The sequence below is a fragment of the Macaca fascicularis genome, chromosome 14 (assembly GCF_037993035.2).
Source record: "Macaca fascicularis isolate 582-1 chromosome 14, T2T-MFA8v1.1".
Lineage (NCBI taxonomy): Eukaryota > Metazoa > Chordata > Mammalia > Primates > Cercopithecidae > Macaca > Macaca fascicularis.
In genome coordinates, this window is record NC_088388.1 from 104,849,557 (window position 1) to 104,872,141 (window position 22,585).

Sequence of the window (22,585 nt, forward strand, 5' to 3'; positions counted from 1 at the left end):
CATTAATAGTGGCTGATACTTAATTCTCATAATCAGCTTCTCTAGTTAATTCTCTAATTAATTATAATTAGCATTGTTATTATATTATAAACAAATGTTTCCAAAGTATATTGTTAACCATAATAAACTTTTTCTATTATTTTATTAATTTTGTTCTTTTACAAAATTTTATTTATAGGTAAGGGGAAAGTAAACTTAAGCCTACCTTATCTAAACTTTCTGCAAATGCTGAATTGGCTAAGTCTATAATAACTAGATCCTTCTAGATTGTTTATGTTATTACCAAAATGAAGTTATATTGTCTTATAAGTTTATATAAATCAAAATTATTTTAAAACAATTTGACTAATATTTGACAAGTTATAACAGATAATATTACTATATTTCAAATGATTCTGATTTCCTTTGACTATTATGTTAAAATCCACGAAGACTTTTACTCAGTTTTTAGGCCATACATTTTTCTTCTTATAAAGTGAACTAAATTTTTTGATCATTATAAACCACTGGACACTTGGACACAAGCATTTTCTCACTGATGCTATATAAAATCTTCAGTAACCCATTTCTACCCACAATAAAGCAGGTAATATTATCACCATAACACATTTATTCTTCTGCACTGGATGCTTCTACATGATTTTCATTTAGAATTCTGAAACTGTCCCTCAAATTTGACAGCATAACTCATGGGAACTTTATAATATGGTAGGGGAACACGAAGTGACTTATTTTAACAGAAATATCCAAATATATCTGCAGTATGTGTGTGAGGCATTTTAGAAGGCACCCTGTTGTGCTGTATAATATTGATGGCACAGTGCCATGCTGTCATAGACTTAAAAGGCTTGAGCAATGCAGTTTCTATACCATATTATAGGACTCTCCAAAATTGCTTCAGAGGCTCTCAAACAATTTCAGAATTCCCTCTTTAACTTTTATTAAACTTAAAATAGTACAAACATCTCACTGACTCAAAATATCATGAAAAATTGTGCATTTCTTAGAAAGCTACAGTCTCCCAAAGAAAGTGGAATCTGAACTGCTTCTCCATTTTAGTATTCATATGGTTTCAGAAATTGTCTCTTTTCATCTATTATTAACCAAAAGGTTTTGACCTTTCTTTACTTTTGTAACTTTTTCATAATCAACTGCCCTAAATCCTCAAAAACTATGTTCTTGCCTTCCATGACTTAGAGAAAGCTCTAAAAACAAACAAATTAGCCTGTATAGAAATGGCTCCTTGTTTATTAAAAAGCCCTACAAATTTGAATTTTCTTTCAGTCTTCGTTAAGCATTTGGTTTGCTCCATGGCAAAATTTAGAAGATTAGCACTGCTCTATATATCTTAATGGCTTCTCTTTCACCCTTGTTTCTCTCTGATATGTTTCATCACTGAAAAAGTCACATAAGTCAACATTCAAATACCTGAACCAAACATAAGGTACAGAGCAGGTTCTTAAAAAAAAAAAAATTCTTAAATCTTTAAAAAATTATTTTCACTTTTGTTTCTACATCTAATATCTTATCCTCAACACTTTTTCTTAAATCTTTAGTTTCGACATTTGATGACAAAATTAAGACACAAGCACTGTTCTTTGTGTGATCTTGTGGGCAGAAGGGGCCAGTTCTGCCTGTGGATGATTGGCACTCCTTCACAGCAGGACTGTGGGCCTGGAGTCCAATGCCCAGCTTTCTTACTAATCCACCTCCCAGAATTGGCAGGGGAGAAAATTAGGATAGTGTGGAGCATTTTCTGGGAAGCTTTTTTTTTTTTTTTTTAAAAAGAGTTTTTATTCTAAAATTATGTCTTTCCTACTTTTCTAGAATTGAAGTGTTTCCTTTTATAAATTATGCAGATTTAGATCATGGTTATAGGTTTTGTACTTTTTTTTTTTGTCATCCTGACTTATTAAAATAAAGACTTGGCAAATCCAAATGGGTGCCTCCATTTTTGTTGTTGCTGTTGATCCAAAGACCGTGGAGCCCTTGAGTCCAAAGTCACACTGAGATCTCACTCCAGTTCGGATATGCAGTCTTCCTATTTAAACAGCTTATCTTATTCTCCACAGGAGAAGCTAGAGATATCATAAAAGAGATTCTAGCTTCTGTACTGTGAATGTCACAGCTAATAGGAACACAAACAACTGTCTTTCACTCATTGAATTAATATTTACTGAGTACCTACTATGTACTAAGCATTGGGGGTATAAGTGGGGTGTGTTTTAATTTTTTAAATTTACTTTTTCACATGGAAGTCTCAGGGAAGAGCTCATTGAGAAGTTACCATTTGAGTGCAACATGAAAGGGGTGAGGGGAACATCTGGTTTTCTGGGGAAAAGCATTCAAGATAGAAGGAAGAGCATGTGCAGTGCCCTAAGGAGAGAGTATACGTTCTCTGACTGAGGAATGGCAATGAAACCAGTTTGACCAGAAAATAGAGAGCAAGGAGCCAAGGACAGGAGAAAGGTGTCCAAGAAGTAGAGGAAGAATGACATTGTAAGGACTCTTTCCTTTGCCCTACGGGACATGGAAAGCTATTGGAGGATTTTGAGTAGAGGTGTACAAGGATATGACTTTAAATTTAACAGGATTAGTGTGACCGCCATGATAAGGATAGACTGAGAGGGATCACAGGCCAAAACAAGAAGAGACCTTAAGAAACGATTGCAGTAACTGAGGTGAGAGATGATGGGACTTGTACTAGGACAATAGCAGCAAAGCTATTGAGAAGTTTCCATGTCTATTTTGAAGGTAGACCCAAAGGGGTTTACTGTCAAGATTAGATTACTTTCTGGCACACATTGATACTGAACCACTTTTCACATTGCTCAATCACCTAATACTTTGACTGTCAGTTTGCTTAAGCAGATCATGAGATAATCATATCATGAGTCTCAGCCCACACCCTCTTAATCTTTTTCAAAGGTGTGGCTGCCGCTGACTCTAAAGGAGAAATGAAAGAGTGAAAGCAATAAGATACAATAAAGATCTCTCTTTCCCTGAAACACACAGGAAAGTGGAGTTTCAGGTCTGCTGAGGCTGGGATCAACCAATTGGTGAAGGACTCAGGAATTCTTACTGCACATCTGTTCCTGGAAGAATATGATGCTAAGAGAAAAAGAATCAAATTTTTGAATAACCTGTAAGTGCCCTGTTAAAAGATTTATTATAATGGAAACTCAGAAACTTATTTTGCTCTTTTTTTCCTTTGCTGTATTCTGCAAATGGCTCAAATCCTCTTGAAGACTGTTGACTTCCTCTTAACTTTTCTCTGTCCAGAATTCCCCAAGGACAAGGACAATGTTCTCAGAGCCATGAGAGCAGTTTTGTTTTTGGGGTTTTTTGTTTGTTTGTTTTTAAGATCCTATAGCTCTTCCAAGCGCTCTGCCTTGGGCAAACCACTCTGGTTCATCCTTTGTGTTCACATCAGGAGTTTGATTAAATTGTCACTATGATTCCTCCCAGCTAAAAAATGCTTTGATTCAACATGGATTAGAATTGGCTGTGGAATTTGCTTGCCTAATAGGGTCACTTGATCTTCAAATCTACTACTTTATGTTGTTTTATAAAGGATACTACTGGGTTTATTTAACAGTTTTAAATTGGTTTGAAACATAATACACAATAAATAATAACATTCAATATATAACTCATTAGACCCTATCTTTGAATACTTTCATATACCTAAAAATTAATTTGGCTTTTCAGGAATAAAATCCAATGGATACACTCTGTCAACCCAACTGTATCACCTGTTTCAGTCTTCCAAAGCCAGGAAAGCCTTGACTGTTCTCCATGGGAATTTCACTGCGATTCCAATAATCTTGGTCTCAACATCTCGCAAACACTGGAGATCTAGAATCCTTTGCTCTCAAACACTTGATTCCAGTTCCTGGCCCTCAGTTCTAGTTACCTCAAAGAATTTCTAGTAGTTTCATAGGTTTCTGAAATAAAATGGAAGTGTTGGGATGATTCTATGTGACTCCTCAGAAGCATAGATATTGACCTTTGGCCAAATAAGGATGAGAAAAATAATACAAGAGACTCAAGAACTACCTGGATACTTAAGACCTCTTCATGGATAAAATCTGTGGACTTTATGTGACCTCCTCCATTGGTCACTTTTTTCTGTAAATGCTTTTTGCCAGCTCTCAGTTACAAAAAGAAGAGGAATTCGAAGATTATGAACTGCTTGATGGCAGTGTCTTATTTATCTCTGTTCTCTAAAACGTAGCCTGGTAACTGGCTTCTGCATCTTGGTTTACCTACATAGTCCTGGTTTGTACCTGATATCCTAGTGTAATCTTAACAGTGCCCAATGCCCCCTTTCACTCTTGAAAGTGTCTTGGTATCTATGATAAATTGTACAGTCACTCTACTTATAATAAGCAATCAAAGTTAAACACTGTTGAGCTAAAAATTTAATGAAATGGATATAACCTCCCCTTCCAATTTCTATAAAGTGACCAACCCAATATGAGTGAGTTTGTGATACAAGTCACCTTCAGACATACTTGAAAAGATTTCAGATTTTTCTGTGGACAAACAGTCTATTATTAAATATGCTAAATGGTTTTCTTTTCTACTCCACTCTGACCTCATCATGTTTCAAGAACCTCTTCAAATGGAATATTGAGACATAGTAAATTATGAATTCTAGTGAGAGCTATGTTTTACAGCTGTATAATCCAGACCCTAAATGCCCTTGCAGGGAATAAAATGAAAATTAATGAACTGCAGAGCAATTGTAAAACAGGACCTTTGCATTAAGAACAAACTATTCAGTAACAGCTTTTAATAAGGTAACTATCCATTAACAGCATAATGTAGTCTTTGTACATTTCTAGGACTTATGTCACTGAGAAAATACGTTAAGAATTATTTCTCCAAAGATCCTAAAAGTTTCCGGTAATGGTAATGGTTCCTTTATCTAGAATTGTTTTATTACTATCATTAGTGCTATCCAGACTTTATTACTTCTGCTGCTGCTACCATTACTGCTACTACTACTATTAGCACTACTACCACTACTGCTACTACTACTATTGCACACATACAAACACACTTAGGGCACATTAGGGCAACGGTCCCCAACCTTTTTGGCACCAGGGACCGGTTTCCTGGAAAACAATTTTTCCACAGGGATGTGAGGGATGAAACTGTTCCACTTCAGATCATCAGGATCTTAGATTCTCATGAGAAGCACACAACCTAGATCCCTAGCACGTGCAGTTCACAATAGGGTTCATGCTCCTATGAGCATCTAATGCCCCTGCTGTTCTGACAGGAGGTGGAGCTCAGGCAGTAACGCTCCCTTGCCCACTGCTCACATCTTGCTGTGTAGCCAAGTTGCTAACAGGCCAGGTACCAGTAGGGATCTACAGATCGCGGGTTGGGGACCTCTACATTAGGGCACAGGCTATAGTGTAAAATATATCGGCAACTTAAGGGGAAACATATTCCATAACAAATCTCTTTATCTCTAGCATTTGATACAAAGATAGCAGGTAATTCAAGAATACATTTAATGAGAGTCTAAAATGCTTTTTTTTTTTTTTTTTTTTTTTTTTTTGTTACTCACTGAATCAACATCCACATGTTTTAAGAGCCAGATGGTAAAGTGGCAGGATACGACATTTTATTTTGAATGCTGAAAAATTTACAGAAAAGGTATTCCCACCTCCCTATGGAAAGTTATTTTTAGACAAAGCTAAAATTTTCCCCAAAAAGCAACTTTGGATCTGTCAGGCAGAACATTTATATAATTGCTTAATTGTGACCTTAAAGTTCCAAACCATAATGGAGAAATATTAGATTTGGAAAACTTTAATTACTGGTGTTGAAACTGACCCATTCAAACCACTGAAAATCCCTGTAGATGGCCCTATAGAATATTTGGTTCTGGACGTTGGAACTATCTGATGAGCCTGCCAGAATAGGTGGCTGGAAAATATACTCTATGAAATTTAACTAGTCGACTCGCTGAGAAGAATTTTGTAGAATTAACCACTTTAATTTTGGGTAATGTCTTCCAAAAATGATAATTTTGACATCTTTTCTGTCAAGTAAGCCATTATTTGTGGCAGCAATTGGATGACAAAAGCCTTTGCTTTTCAGGCCACGTTTAGTTGATAAAAATGATGTCATTAGCATAATGGAGAACATTTGCTTATTATTTGTTAAAAAACTGTCTTTGTCTAAAATGTAAAAGGAGTACAAGATCACTAAGGTACAACTAAAATAAGAGAAGGGACAGCAGGCAGCACTTTTTTGTACTCTTTGAAATTTTTAAACTCTTGTGTTAGAGCTTTCTTAATATTAAAAAAATTAATTGATAAAGATAGTAAATATTCAACATGTACAACGTGATGATTTAGAATAAATGTACCCTCCTAATTGTTGGCACAATATTAAAATATAGTTTACTTTAAAGTGGTCATTTCAGAAGATGTAAGGTTAGAACATACACTTTTTCTGTCCCCAGAATGTAATGAAAGCATAGTGAAAGTTACAAACTGTCTCAGGCAATTATTGGAATTTACATTAAAGTGGGAAAATAACAGGATGGGTAGAAAATTAATACCTATGTATTTCTTCTACCAAACATATTCTGCTTTGAGCTCAAAGCTACTTCAGTTAGTTGCTATCCTGGTGGGAAACTAATGGTGCACTCTAACTGTGCCATCAAGAAGTGCTTAATAATGGAACTGCTTTTAAAAAGGTGTGGGCAAGTTTTAGGGACACCAACAAGAAAAAAGATGGTGTCCCATCCCAGAAGTAGCAAGAGCAAAGAGTCTTTACCACCATAAGTCTGAACAGGCAAGGAAGGTGAAGATGTGGTTGTGTGGAGAGTGTAGCTGTATGGAGAATGCTGAATGGCAGAGACTAGGGCGTTTATTTAGAGATGCAGTCACCCCCACGTCAACCTGGCAAGAAAGGAATCATGTAAAGAATATGTGACTTCCTTGGGAGGCCAAGGCAGGTGGATCACCTGAGGTGAGGAGTTCGAGACCACCCTGGTCAACATGGCGAAAACCCGTCTCTACTAAATATCCAAAAATATTAGCTAGGCATTGTGGCAGGTGCCTGTAATCTCAGCAACTCAGAAGGCTGAGGCAGAAGAATTGCTTGAACCTGGGAGCCAGAGGTTGCAGTGACCCCAGATTGCGCCACTGTACTCCAGCCTAGGTGACAGAGCGCTAGACTCCATCTCAAAAAGAAAAAAGAAAAGAATACCTGACTTCCCTCTTCTCCCTTTGATATGTCACATGTGATTCCTTTTAATCAACTCAACTGGAAGCCAAAGTACACAGCTGCAGACCATACTGGTCAGCCTCTTCTAACACTGATACAGAGCAAGGTCAGGCAAAATAAAAAGTGGATGTGAATCTGGACGGACACTAAGTATCTAGCGCAGTTCTTAAGGAGACACCTAGTGTAACCTCTGAGTGGCAATGACCAGCATAATAATAAATCTATAGATCTGGAATATACACATGTTTGCCTTTTGTAAAATGAATAGCTAATTGAGGAGCCAATTGGAGTGGTCCATTTGGCAATGATGCTGAACTACCTATTTAAACAGATTAGCAGCAGCAGCACAGCCAAAGTAGTTTTCACTGTCAGGTGGATCAAATGAGGCAGGACCAGTGCACAAGCCCCAGATAAGGAGAGTGCTAAGCTATATAAGCTTGGGAGCAGCTCTGCTAAGACTATTAAGCCAGTATAAATAGAATTTCATACAACAGTGGTTATCCTTTACTTTCTGCAACCTTAACTACCAAACAAAAAACATAGGCATTAATATCTCAAACTTTACAGTCATAATTAGCTCTGAAAACCAACCCTAGGATTCTCCACTGGAATTTGTTGTTCTCAGAGTTTTTAAGCCAAACTTATTAAAAGGATTTGAACTAACAAATTACTTCATGTATTTACTGTGTTCTGTCACACTGCATCTAAACTTGCCAATTTTAGAGGCATGATACCAGTGTTTGCCCAAATGTGTATAACAATTTAATTCACTAGCACAATTCATTTGATTGTGCCTATCGGTTTCATGAAAGTAAACTTTGAGGCCAGGCGCGGTGGCTCAAGCCTGTAATCCCAGCACTTTGGGAGGCTGAGATGGGCGGATCACAAGGTCAGGAGATCGAGACCATCCTGGCTAACACGGTGAAACCCCGTCTCTACTAAAAAAAAAAAAAAAAAAAATACAAAAAACTAGCTGGGCGTGGTGGCGGGTGCCTGCAGTCCCAGCTACTCGGGAAGCTAAGGCAGGAGAATGGCATAAACCTGGGAGGCGGAGCTTGCAGTGAGCTGAGATCCAGACACTGCACTCCAGCCTGGGCGACAGAGCGAGACTCCGCCTCAAAAAAAAGAAAAAAAAAAGTAAACTTTGAAAACCTTACTGAGTTTCTACCAAAATGTCAGTGGCACATGGTACCATTGTGAAAAAAAAAGCAAAACAAAACTGACTAATTGCCACATTGTAAATATTTGATGAAAAATAAATAACTTCATCTGACTTCTCCTCTTGATAATACAAACTTGGTTCCAATTTGTTACAGTTATAGAAGTTATTGTATACTTTTTTTTTTTGCATTATTATAATTCTCAGGCACACTTACTCTAATTAAAATATAAGTACTTTTTGGCTTTACCATCTTAATACCTATTCAGAAAACTTGCCTACATTAATCCCTGCATCAATAAAAGTTATTCTACACCATAATTCAAACTTAATTTGTGAAATAATCCTATGGGATTTTGTGACTGTTTCTAGAAGGGAAGAACTTGGGCAAGCATATAGCTAGATCTAAGTAGTAACTCAAAAGCTTTTTGACTAAAGTCGACCTAATTCTACGGTTTAATGTTTGATGTCCTTACAGAGAGAAGGCAGTTTGATAGTGTGTCCTATGCAGTGCCGGGACGACATCATTAACCAAACTGGACCACAGGGCAGCATTCACAGGCTATTCTGAAGAAAGAAACTGTGTTCATTATTGTAATCTTTGCAATGGTTGTAACGGTCGGGCTAGAGCGACCAGAGACATTTGGGGAAGGGAGAATTGGGAGAAGGGGGCTTTATCTCCCTGTGAACTTAGAGGGAAAGCAGCAAACATATGCTCAATGTAAAGAGCAGAAGCCACACATTCCTTGGAAATATCATAGTATCCAGCAGTGCTTCATGGTCAGGGATACGTCTGGGTCAAAAATGAATCCTAATAGGGGAATAAAATTAACCCAAACTGCATGGAATTAAGTTTTCATTGTATTATAGACCATATCATAGAGGAGAATAAAAAGCAGACTCTAATATCAGACAGAATGAGGCTTTACCAATTAATAGCTACATGATCTTGGCCAAGAACTTAACTTCTGTATCATCAGTTTCCTTTACATAAAATGAAGATAATAAAACTAACACTATGCTAATAAAGCACTTAGTACAATATTGAAGGTCATGGATTTGTCAGGTCTTTAATAATTGTTATTACTATTACCTTTATTATTATTAGTCTTGATCAAATGGGAAGGGATATATAAAAAGGGCAGAATTTTTACCCTTGTCATTTAATTCAACCTAATTCCCTCTTGTTGAGCTTATTCTTTTCTTTGTCTGAAAAAAATAGGGAAATCAAGATGAATAAAAACTAGTCTCATTCTTAAAGGGAACTAGACAGGTAAACTAGCAATTAAAGTTATAATTTCACATCCCTGAGGTTAGTGACAGGCATGCTGTACTTTCCAAGGTAGCATGTAGAACTTACGTAATAAATGATTTAATTAATTCAGAGTAGCATGAGCTGTAATTACTGTACAAACAGCTAGGGAAATGTAAAGAAAAAAGACAAAAACCCCACATGGATGAGACCAGAGAAGGGTTGTGAAATGGTCTAAAGCTGAAGTTGAGGCTTAAAGAAAGATTAGAAGTTGCCAGTGAGTGTAGGGCATACAGACAAGTTGCCAGTGAGTGTAGGGCATACAGACTTTCTTAGCACAGGGAATAGCCATTGCATTGTGTTAAATGTAAGAGACAGTCTGGTTTATTCAGAGAACCACCAATCTTCAGTATGAGTTGAGTGATGCATACCTAAGAGACACAGTGAGAGATTGGTTTGGGAAGAACAACATCCATCCTGTCGCCGCTCCTGGTCATTTATATTCCTTCTTTCCCTCATTTTCCTTCATAGCACTTACTACTTCTTGTCATTCTATTATAAATGTATTTGTGTATTGCTTCTTGTCTGCCTCAGCCACTGGAATGTAAACTTCATGAAGGTAGGCACATCTTACTGTTCCATTTCTATATCTGCAGCCTCTGGATCAGTGGCCTGAAATATAGGAAATGCTCAACAAATATTCATTGAATGAAAAGTGCAAGAAGAAACAGAGAACTGCTCATGAAATGTCTTAAATGTAATATTTAGGAAGAAATGTCAGAATTGGTGTGGGATGAGGGTGAAGCTGAGCAATGAGTCTGAGAGAATCTCTTAGATTTCTGACTAAAGTGACTAAGTAAACGTCTAATGACCAAATATGGAATGCAAAAAACAGAACTAGGTTTTTGTTTTTCATCTGGAGGGAGTGTGGGATGTTGAGTTATACAGTATGACTCTCCCGGAGTTGTAGGGATGTATTTCTTCACCTATGAAGAATCCTCAATCTACTTCTCTCAAATGAACAGCAGCATTATAAGTTACTCTACCATGTGGAATGAAGCTGATTTTTATTTACAGCTATAGAAAAGATTATCATGCCTAATAAAATCCTACATTAATCTTCTTCATTACATAGAAAGTCAAAGGTGGAAGATTAAGAAATTTAAATAACCTTCCTCTGAACCACAGAGTTGAAGTGGAAACAGAACGTTTGCAGTTAAAAGTAACAGAGGCTACCACTGACCCCATCATTTGTCACCTAGCATGCTGTTCAAGAAATCACTCTGTATTTAGATAATCACCTCAGTGTCATTTCTCCACTAAAGAAATTTAATAGTGAGCAATCAAATGTATTCACTCTCAGTCCCTGACATGAGTTTACAATTACTTCTTAGAACTGAGCTAGCCTCAGTAGGATATAAAAATTAGGCTAATCATATGGTGAATACTTACTTCATCCTGTGTTTTTTCCTGCTAGGAACAGAAATTGTCTCCATAATTGTATGCAAATCCTTTCACCAGAATCATCACAAGAAAATTATGTACTGCTACTCCTGCTCTAAAGAAAAGACGAAGTAATGTTTTAAAATATCACTTTCAAATCAACCAAAATGAATGGTTTTGGCTTTGTGTATAAAAGCCAGATCCAAATTAATATTATTTACAGTACACAGCTTGGCATGTGAATATAACAAGCTGATACTTAATATGTTATGTAACACTTCTTTGAGTTTCGTTGCTAGTGATTACTTTTATGATTAATTAATGAGATCTGCTGGACTCAGACTACAACATAGGGTAGAATAAATTAATTGGTCTTTTAAGAACCAGAAGTCTTTGGACAGCATTGGCTGTCTTGCACCCTCAATTAATGAGTCAATTTTGCAGGTTAGCTCAGGATTTGTTTATATGAACCAAAAACATTTCTGTTTTTATCATTTAGAATGGAGTCCTTTCTGAAGTGAATTTCACACTTACTTTAATTCTGAGTTGTTTGAAGCTTATTTTCCCTCTTATTAATGACTCAGGATGGTTGCTATGAATAAAGATTATGAAAATCGGAGATTAATATTAAGGGCTACCTTAGGATGTCTCTAAAGGTATTCCTGCTGAGATATGTGGGACTCTAGGCTTCTACAACTCAAGACCTCCCTCTGCCATTTGTAGAGTTGTGGAGTTTTTGCATTTACTTGCCACATTATTTTAGGACCTAAATGTACAAAGTATAAATTAAGTAGTTTTCAGTCATTCAGATGCCACATAATATTACTTATTATTCATTCAGAAGCTGTGTCTGGGATGAACAATAAGATATTGCTGATATTTCATTGTCTTTGATCAGCAGAAATGAAAATTTCATATGGCTCCATCTGATACAATGAAATATCTCCTGGCTGTTATACAGATAAGTACAGAATTGCTTGGGGAGCAGGGGAGTGTAAAATTTAGAGAAAAGCAAACAATCAACACTCTCCTTTCTTTCCACTTTTTCTGGAGTGGGTCTAGGTGAGAGCAGCTTTGGCATCATGCCTGTATTAATTTCAGTAGTCTCCTATTTGGATTCCCTGTCCTCTTTCTCTTTCCGCTCTTCGGATGCATCATTTCCACTATATGAAGCTAACATTATAAAAGCAGTTTTATAAATCTGTCTCTTCTCTGCTCCAAAGCTTCCAAGGTTTCTAGTGTTTCACTATTGTTTCATGATTATCAAAGGAGTAATTTCTAAACTTTCAGTATTTAATTATCCAAAAGTATTTATTGAGTCCCTTTTAGATGCCAAGGCTTCTTCTAGGCACAGTGAACAAAACAAAGTTCCTGACTTCATGAGCTTACCTTCTAGTGGGGGAAACAGACAATAAACAAGGTGAGTGAGTAAAATCTAGAGTATATTAGGTGGTGGTGAAGTGTTGAGGAGAAAGTAAAGCAGAGAAGAGAAACAGAAAATCATAGGATGAAGGAGTTGAAATTTTACATAAAGTAACCCAGAATGGCCTCACTGAAGAGAAGGCATTTGGGTAGAAACCTGAGAACATAAAGGCAGAACCCTGAAGACCCATCTTGGTGAAAGCACAGCAGGGTGAAGCCCGAGGCAGAGCACCCCTGGCAAAGAGGCCAGAGGGCTGGTAATGTTTGAGAGTGAGAGAGAGGTAGATGACATCAGTATAAAGGAGCAATTGGAGAGTTTGGACCTGTAAGTGGTGTGATCTGGCTTGCCTGGAAAGTTCCATTCCTGAAGCTATGAGCAGTGTGAAGGGGAGGAAAGAAAAAACATGTAAACAGGCACTTGCAATAATCCTTGGCAAGAGGCTGGGGCCTAGGTGGAGGCAGTGTTGGTAGGGAGAAATGGTCAGGTTTTTGATATATTTTGGAAGGTAGTCTTGACAGAATATGCTAAAATACGAGATGTGCTTGTGAGAGAAAGAACAGAATTGATGGTGACTGTGATTGAAAGGCCTTCACATCGCAGCCTCAGCCTTCCTTGCTAATTTCATCGCTCTCTCTGTTTGCTTGCTGAAGTGTGCTGAAAAGTCCCTAAGCTGGAGAATGGAAGACTTGAGTTCAATTCACAGTACTGCTATTTAGTGGGGTTATGCTTTGATATAAGTCACATATGTTGCTTTTATTTCTTCACCTTTATGGTGGGGATAATATCTACTTCACAGGGCTGTTATGAGGTTCAATTGTATTGTGAAATACTAATAAAGCATAATGTAGTTTATGAATACATTACTCCAGCAGCCTGCTCTATTAACTATCAACAATTAATATTTTATTTAGCATTCTTCAAGCTCCTGCCTCTGTGCCTTTGTTTTATGATGCAGTAGCTTCTTCCTCCTCACCATCTTTATTCATCAACCCTTTCCATCCTTTAGGGACCATACCACAGTCCAAGTCATTCTCTCCACGGTGAAACCCCCTTTGAAAGGATCTATTCTTTTGCTTAACATGCTTTCCCAAAGTATCGCAATATTGAATAGGTTTGACACTCAGAATTATGTCTTACATATTTTACATACTTAATATTAGATAAAGACCTTGTTTCAGTGCCTGTTAACTCACAAACATATATTTCAATTCCCTTATAAAAACTACAATGGTTGTTTTTATGCACATTGGAACTGTGAACTTTATACAATGTGACATAAAAAAGTATCAAATCAGAATTGTAAATTTTATATAGTGTGATATATAAAATATATAGTAAAACAGATAAAAGAAAAAATTGTACTTTATGAGCAAAATAATAGCTGTATAGTAATTATGCCAGATATTTATTCTGATTGGAAATTAGTCATTTGCTATTTGAGTTTAAAATTATTCAAATTTTTCAAAAATGCTTTACTTAAAATAGAAACACATTGCCTTTATTGTAAAAAGATGTTGGTGGAGGCCCACCGTGCTAAGAAGATAAAAAATGGTAGAATCAAACTTGAAAAGAGATCCAGTGTATTCGCAGGGAATATTCAAAATCTACAGATTGTTTCCATTGATGTCTATAACCAGAGAGAAAAATGGGTTTCTCAGACCCCTGTCAGAATTTATTATACTACTTTGGGGGATGAAGGAGGTGGCTGCAAGGATAGTTTTCATCAGAAGTCAATTGACACCTGAAATCCAAACAGAAAAATATGTGCTTCTGAAGGTCAAAAAAACCCTAAGAGTTCAATCTGAAAATGGAAGTAGAATGACCACCAGTAGAATAGATAGTGGTCAGACTCAAATCATCTCTCTCTTTGTCATTTATGTGTCATTAATCACCAAACTAATTTATCCTGTATCCTTAATCTAGAAACTATTCTCCTTCCTCTGCATTGTCCTAAATCTGGCCCCTATTACTTCTCACCTGGATTACTACCATGTGGCTTCCTAAGGGATTTTCCCATTTCTACCACATCCATTGTATTTTCCCATTTCTACCCACATCCATTGTATTTTCCACACTTCAGCTATAATCATCCCTCTAAGACACATTGTTCTGTCACTCTCTTCTGAAAGTCTATGAAGCAAAACCTAAATTCCTTTAAATGATAGAGAAAGCTCTTGTAATATATCCCTTGCCTGTTCATCTCTCCAGTCTTAGAAGCTCTTTCCACAGCCCATGCCAATTCTCCACATATCCCTTCTTGTCCTTCCAAACACACAAAATAAACTGAAGCTTTTGAAGCTTCTGAATGTGACCTGCTATGCAAGATAAAAAGTATATTCATAAAGTCTTTTAAGGAGAGTTTCCTGAAGCCTCCACACAACCTTTCCACTTATAACCCATTGCCCACAACTTAGTCACAGAGCCATATATCTAGCTGAAAGAGAAGCAAGAAAATATATTTATTCTGACTGTCCATAGGTCCAAGTTAAAATCTCCCCTTCATTGCTTTGGATGAAGGGGAGTAGTAGAGAACCACCAACTTACAGACTCTATGACAGTGCTTTAACTTTAAAGATTTAAAGTATCAAATTTTCTTACAAGATGTCATCTGAACTAAATATGAATACTAGAGAATCAGAAGACAATAAATGTTAGTGTCAGAATATGCCTTAGGAAAAATCTAGGACCCAGAATAACCACTTTTAACAATGATTATTATCAATCCATCTTTGAAGATGAATTTTCTACTTTTACTCTTGAGTGTCTGTAGAAAAGGGAAAACTCAAGATACTCCATCTTATCTTGGGTTTACATGAATAGCTTCAAGCTGTAAAAGTAGGAAAATTTTTGCTTATTTTTAGTACGCCCTTTTTGAACTACGGCATAAATAAATACTATAGTTACAGCTGCAGATAATTTTACCCAAGCTACAATGTTGGTTACTCCTCCATGTGCTGAAACCTGGGGGTCCAGACTGTGGCCTTTGAACATGTTATTTCAGTACTAAGCTGCTTTGGAAAGAGTCCAACCTAAATGGTTATTAAATCTACTCCACAGTTCCAGCATGGTGGCATTAAATTCAGTGAGGATTACAGAATCTTATTCCTTTCTGTAACTCAAATCAATATGTGGCATTAGAAACACACAGACATACATACCTTTTTCCTTGAATCTACTAGTTTTGGGCACTGACAAATTGTGCTAGACCAAAGATATTGATGATGTAGTAGCAAGTACCTCCATAGCAATTTACACAATTAATGAGGGAGGCTTTAATTTAACTAACTACAAGCTGCTGCTATGCCCCTTGCCATGTTCCCTTTTCAGGCTCAGCAACCTCCCATGGGACAGACCTAGTCTTCTCCTTCCCAAACCAGTTCCCATAATCTAGATGTTTCTCTATCCCATATTCATCAAAATGGCATACCCTTCATCTTATTACTTCATTATTCTGATGATATTCCTTGATTATTTCCACATTCTTACCTCTTCCCATTTTCTCCTCAATTTCACAATCTGAAAAATGTCTTCTATATCCAGCATTCCATTAACCCTGCTCATGTTAAGTACACCAATGACCTTCTCGTTGAAAAGCACAATGGACACTTTCTAGTTCTCATCCAAGTAAAGCTTTTTCAGGGCAAATGCATAACTCCTTCTTTTCTAACTACTTTCTTCCCTGGCACAAATGAATTCTGCTTCTCTTTCTGCTGCTCTGTGTGCAGACAGTTAAATAACTCTTGCAAACGAAAACATAAAATAAATAAGCCCAGCTATTGTTGTGAGTAGCAACATCCCTGAATTGGTGCTCATCCAAAATAGGTCATAATCCACGGATGATGTAATAAGTGTTGACGTGTAAGGGTGCAGTAGCTCAGGACTGCTTACCTCATTTTGATTCTATTTAACATAATTGATAAAATCTTTCTGTGATATCATAACACTTAAAAATATTTTATATGTAATTGACAGTGTTCTTTAGTAACTATGAAAAAGCCCTTAATTACTATTATAATCTAATAAAGTGATTATGTCAATGGTATGCTCTACTATTCTAAAAAATTATTTTCATCACATTGAATTTATTTATACAATGAGGTGTATTTTGCATAATAGATAGTTTACCTATCAGTTTTGCTAGATAGTAAATTCTTTGTAAAAACAAGAATCACATCTTTATCTTTTGTTTCGCCTTTGTATTTCACATTGCCTATCTTTTTAAAAATGTTCTTATAGGTACATAGTAGCTGCGTATATTTATGGGGTGCATGAAATATTTTGATACAGGCATACAATGCATAATGATCACATCAGAGTAACTGATTATCCATCACCTCAAGCATTTATTCTTTATGTTATAAACATTCTAATTATACTCTTAAAGTTATTTTAAAATGTACAATAAATTATTGTTGACTTTAGTCACCCTGTTGTGCTGTCAAAGACTATATCTTATCTATCCTATCTAACTATATTTTTGTACCCATTAACCATCCCCATTTCCCTCCTCCCTCACTATCCTTCCCAGCCTCTGGTAACCATCATTCTACTATCTCCATAAGTTCAATTGTTTTAACTTTTAGCTCCCATAAATGAGTGAGAACATGTGAAGCTTGTCTTTCTGTACCTGGCTTATTTCACTTAACAAAATGTCATCCAGTTCCCACATCTTTATCTTGATATACTTTATAGAATTCTGTATGTAGTAGGTTTTCAGTATATTATGTTGAATTAAAATGTTAGACAGCTTTTTAGAGTAGAAGCAAGATTTAAAATATCCTTTACAGTAGTGAATTTCCTGTTCACTACATGATATTCACCTAAAACTGAAGTATTAATTTTTCGGCCAACAATATTGTACGACAGATTTTCTAATAACTAGGAGATACAAATCATAGCCAGATGTGGAAATAGTATGACTTGACTTATGATTTTCTAGTTTATATAACAACTAAGTTACATAATCATAGATTCAACAGCAGTATTTTGTCCTAGTTACAATATATTTCCAGCTATGTTAGCAAATAAATAAGACACTCACATCTGAATATCAATGAATAATAAGAGAGCATATTAGAATCAAACATAGCTTATAAAAGAATATAATTTTAGCCAAGCTCTGAAACTATTACTGCATGTCCTTTTCTCTGCAATGAAAGGATGCCATTTATTTCTGACTATGATTAATGGGGCTTTTTAAGTAACCAACTTTCTTTACCATTCAACAAAGATTGTGTCCTAGGGTTCTGTCTGATTCCAATTCTAGTGTCATTTTAAATCTAAAAAATCAGATAATGGAAGGCTGGATTTGAATTATAATTTTGTTTTTAGATTGAGTCCTTCACTTTTGTAAGGTAAGTGGGAATACCTATAAATTTCATCAGAAAGTGTGTGGCTCCACATTCTGTAAAAGTCATGTCAGCAGGAGAATAACAACATGCATCCCTAGTCCTGACATGAAGCCTGACAGCCACATGATGCCAGAATTGCAGCAATATTTAGAGAATCGTGCCAAGCTGTGAATTGAGCATAGGGAGAAGACTATTTCTATGTGTGGGGGCCGTTTTTATTATTTTTACAACACTCAAGTAAACAAAAAAATGTTAGCATTATTCTAGTATGATGATAAATAAAAGGAGAAAAAAGAAAAGTAATACGTCAATTGGTATTTTTAAAAGCATTCATTTTAAGTCAAAGAATATGTTCATAGGTGTCAAAAAATGATTTAAAGGAACATTGCCTCAGTTACCATCAGAGCATAAGCCCCCACGACAGAATAAATGAGGCATGAACATATATATTAAGGAAGGTTTCATATCATCACGTTACATATGCGTTGAATGGGAAACAAGAGAAAGAGTGCTGGCGTTTTGGGGCAGGGGATCTAGGTAAGATTTGAAAAGATAATTACTGGCACGTATTACAAAAGGAAAGACTAAATGGAGCAATAGATAGACCAGAACAATTATATAGTAATTAACATGCCCTCTTTCTTCCTCTTCGGGGAATTTTTTTTCATTTAGATAAAAATGAATCCTGACTGCCACAGTATTTCATTTGGCAGGATATCAGGTAATTTATATTTCAAATATGATCTCATCATCAGTTCCATCTGTTGATCTTAACTGAGCATCAGTAATATTTGGAACTCTGATATGTAGAAAACATACCTGAAAAATTAAAAATCCCTGAATCTATGAGACTCACATACCAATTAGAAAACTCAACGAATATGCCCTTATCTTCCAAGGGCTTTATATTTGTTTTAAAACTTCACTTTTAATCCACCCAGCTCTCTCCCCAATTCCAGGATCACAGGAAGAAGAAACTACAGATAGTTGCTATAGAATGAGCTCGAATAAGTGTTAGACTTCCTTAAAGAGGACTAGAATATTTTGTTTATGCTAAACCATAAAGTAAAAATACAACTAACAGGCTCTGATCCTAACCAATCTTAGTGTATGGGATACTTATACATTCAAAGAATCTTTTTTTTTTTTTATTCTTCTCTCACGTTACAATTCAAAAATCGAGATGGGACTGGGGGCTGTGTCTCATGCCTATAATCCCAGCACTTTGGGAGGCTGAGGCAGGTGGATCACGAGGTCAGGAGTTCAAGACCAGTCTGGCCAATATGGTGAAACCCCATCTCTACTAAAAATACAAAAATTAGCCAGGTATGGTGGCGTGAACCTGTAGTCCCAGTTACTCGGGAGGCTGAGGCAGAAGAATTGCTTGAAGCCGGGAGGCGGAGGTTGCAGTGAGCCAAGATCGTGCCACTGTACTCCAGCCTGGGCGACAGAGCAAGACTCCGTCTGAAAAAAAAAAAAAAAAGGAGATGAAAAAAAGGCAGGACAATCAAGACAATGTTGGCCTGAAGATATACTCCAAATGCAGGAATTATGAGTTCACAGCTCCTGCCTTAATCCAGATGCTTGGACCAGATGCCTTCCCTTCCACATGCAGAGAGAACTAGATCAAGAACAGAGTGAAGACCATTCATTTTATTCTCTCATGGAAGGCTGTCTTCACATAATAAACGCCCCCACCTCTGGCAGTCTCACATGCTCCTTCTCAACCTTCAAGACCCAATTCAAGTTGTTTCTCCTTTGTAGTATTTTTCCTTGTTCCATGCAGACAGCTCTAACCAAGCTTTCCCTTGAGCCAACCCTTTACCTTGAGTCCTGCTACACACTTTTTAAAACTAAGTTTCTCTTGTTTATTTGGTCATCAGTCTCTTACCGATTAGGAGTACCAGTGCCTCACCTAGTGGTCATTCAACTCATCCCCAGTCTATATCATTCCCCTGCTGAGAGAGGAAGAGTTAAATAATGCCTCTCTAATATGCACCTGTCCTCATCTACAAATAAGGCACCGAGAATAATGGGTCCTCAATAAATACTGTTGTACTATTTCTTTTACATCTTCTCTTCTGTAGTTGAACCAAAAATGTTGTACTACCTTGCTCAAGGGCAAAGTCAAACAGTTGTTCAAAATGAGTTCCATCTAGTGAGTAAAATAACAAAAAGGGTTTATAAATTCTATTGACTACAGGTGGATTTGTCTCATCAAAAAAAGTGTGTAGAGCAATGCAATGTTCTCCACTAAAGAGATTTTGAGAGTACAAGGTATGGTGTTGCTACTTCATTCAATCGATATTTTAAGAGATTTTGTTCTCGTGACTAAAGAAAGAAAGAACAAATTATTCAGAAATAACCACACAGACTTTAAGTTTCTAAGCATTCAGTATATTTTGGAGTGTAACAGTGTTGATTTGGGCTCAGTGCCTGCATACGTCATTAAAGGGGAGTAATGTTTTTAGTAACTTTTTTTTCCCCCAATAGGATACTCGATACTCCAAGCTATTATGGAAAAAGCAGGACAAAATGGTTGGCATGTCAGCGCTATATGTGTGGAAAATTTTAATGATGTCAGCTATAGGCAACTTCTAGAAGAGCTTGATAGAAGACAAGAGAAGAAGTTTGTAATAGACTGTGAGATAGAGAGACTTCAAAACATATTAGAACAGGTAAGTCCTAGATTTTATATTTTTAACCAAACCCTATACAGAAAAATTTAACCTTTGATTGACTTCTCCCCATCAACATCTTCTTCCAACTTTTAATTTGGAGTGTGAGGTTTGAGAGTTTTAATTCCATGACTTATCTTCAGGACGAAATCACAATCTTTTATCACCAAAGACCCTTTTGGTTCTTAGGTCTCAACGTATTTAGAAAGCTATTTCTCACATATTCTTAAGACTTGAACGAGTGAAGGACCCTGTGTGAATCTTTAAGAGCTCCTGGCCTCCAGTTTTCAAAAATATTAATGTTGAAGATTAATCCCACCTAAAAACAGTACAAAAATTCTAAATTTGTGAGTGCATCTTTTTTAGAGATACACTTACTTTAGAGAAGTGCTACATGAGAAATAGCAACATAAATTACTAAAGCAATAAAATAAAAGAAAATTCAGTGGCATACTGTATAAAATTTAGTGGAATACTGTATATAACATATTTTCTGCTAGGTATGATGAGTAAATACATTACTACCCCAGTGGAAATGGTTTTCAACTCTCCTCAAAACGGAAAAATCCTTGAATAAAGGTTTCAATAAATATTTGTTGATTTGATTTGAAGCAGCCAGGAAAAGATTAAACTGAGCTTTGCTGTTGTATTAAATGATAGGAAAATATCATCAAATAATGGATAACATCTGCCTTCCCCTACCCCTGCAGATCATGATAAAGCTTTAAAGGCTCTTTGGCTAAAATCGCAGTGAACGAATGCCATCTAGTGGTTTTAGAAATGCTTGCTCATATTTATCTACAATATGTTAGTTCAGCCAGACATGGGCAATACAATTTTTTGTTGGTTAGTTTGTTACATATCGTTTAACTGCATAATTATATGACTTGATTTCTAATAGTAAACTTGCCAATTTGGAGGCTTATTTATAGGAATAACTTTAGTATTCAATTATAAAAATGAAAATCAAAATATATTTCAGAGATTCAGCCTTCCTATTTGCAGGCACGGGACTAGATGTCTTCAGTTTCCTTCATCAACTATATTAACATTGGTAAAAGTGAAAAATAAAACAAAACAAACAAAAATGTTGTATTGCTAAAGTCTAAAGAAGTCAGACCATAAGAGGGAATAACAGAGTATTTGCTTCCTGTCATCCCTTTGTAGAAGAAAAAGCTATAAATAGATAGATAGATAGATAGATAGATAGATAGATAGATAGATAGACAGACAGACATACCAAAGAAATATGTATATGTTATTTTGGGAAATATTAATTAAAAGCCTATACATTTATACATTACTTGGGCTTATTCCTGAGAGAGTCCAAAAAATTATTGAAGTTGTAGCTATTCAATGTATATGAAATTTTTAAATGGTTACAGAATCCAAGAAAAAAATATTTCTTCTTTCTTAAGCAATACAGCCACTTTACCTCCGACTGCCATTGCCCTCCCTCCCACTCCCACCCCTGTATTGAAAGTTTGAGTTGTTTGACCTGAACAACTGAAGCTTTGTAAATAACTCACGATGAATCCCACAGAGCAGCCAATTCTAAGAACTGCCTGGATTGCCAAGTTCCTGTCAGAGGGTGAGTAAGGCTCAGAAAGACCCTCCACTTAGCACCTGTGCTTAAAAGACCAAGTCTGGAGGAGGCAGTTGAGTGCCTAAAGCACACTGACCCATTTCAGAGGCTTAGCTGGTTGCTAAGAAGAAAATCGGCACACCTGGGTGCTTTGGATAAACTCTTTGAATAAGCCATAAATGAGCTCTTGCTAAAGGAACTGGACATCTTATATTTTTTTGTCGTTTTAAAGAAATTAGAAAACTTGAGTGTCTACCTTTTCTATTTTTCTTGCCGAATTCTAAAAGGTTTCTTTTCTATCAAGATTGCATGGTAATAATAATAATAGTAGTAGTAAGAGAACTTTGTCCATTTAAAATGCCTCTCAGGTATAAATCTCATAAATTGCAATAAAGTCGACTACATTGTGAGAAAATAATGTACTCTTAATTGTCCTA

The 22,585-nt window shown here is 36.2% G+C and overlaps 1 protein-coding gene across 10 annotated transcripts in view; it reads left to right on the forward strand.

Moving 5' to 3' along the window:
• Positions 1–22,585, forward strand: part of GRIA4 (glutamate ionotropic receptor AMPA type subunit 4) — a 372,300-nt gene that overhangs the window by 232,120 nt on the left and 117,595 nt on the right. For all 10 annotated transcript variants that reach the window (XR_012423660.1, XR_012423659.1, XM_005579503.4 and 7 more), the window contains exon 5: positions 20,379–20,563. Coding sequence is in view for 8 of the 10 variants with exons in the window: in XM_005579503.4 (XP_005579560.1) it covers positions 20,379–20,563 (185 nt within the window). In the remaining 2 variants the exon portion in view is untranslated. The remainder of the gene's footprint in view (positions 1–20,378; positions 20,564–22,585) is intronic.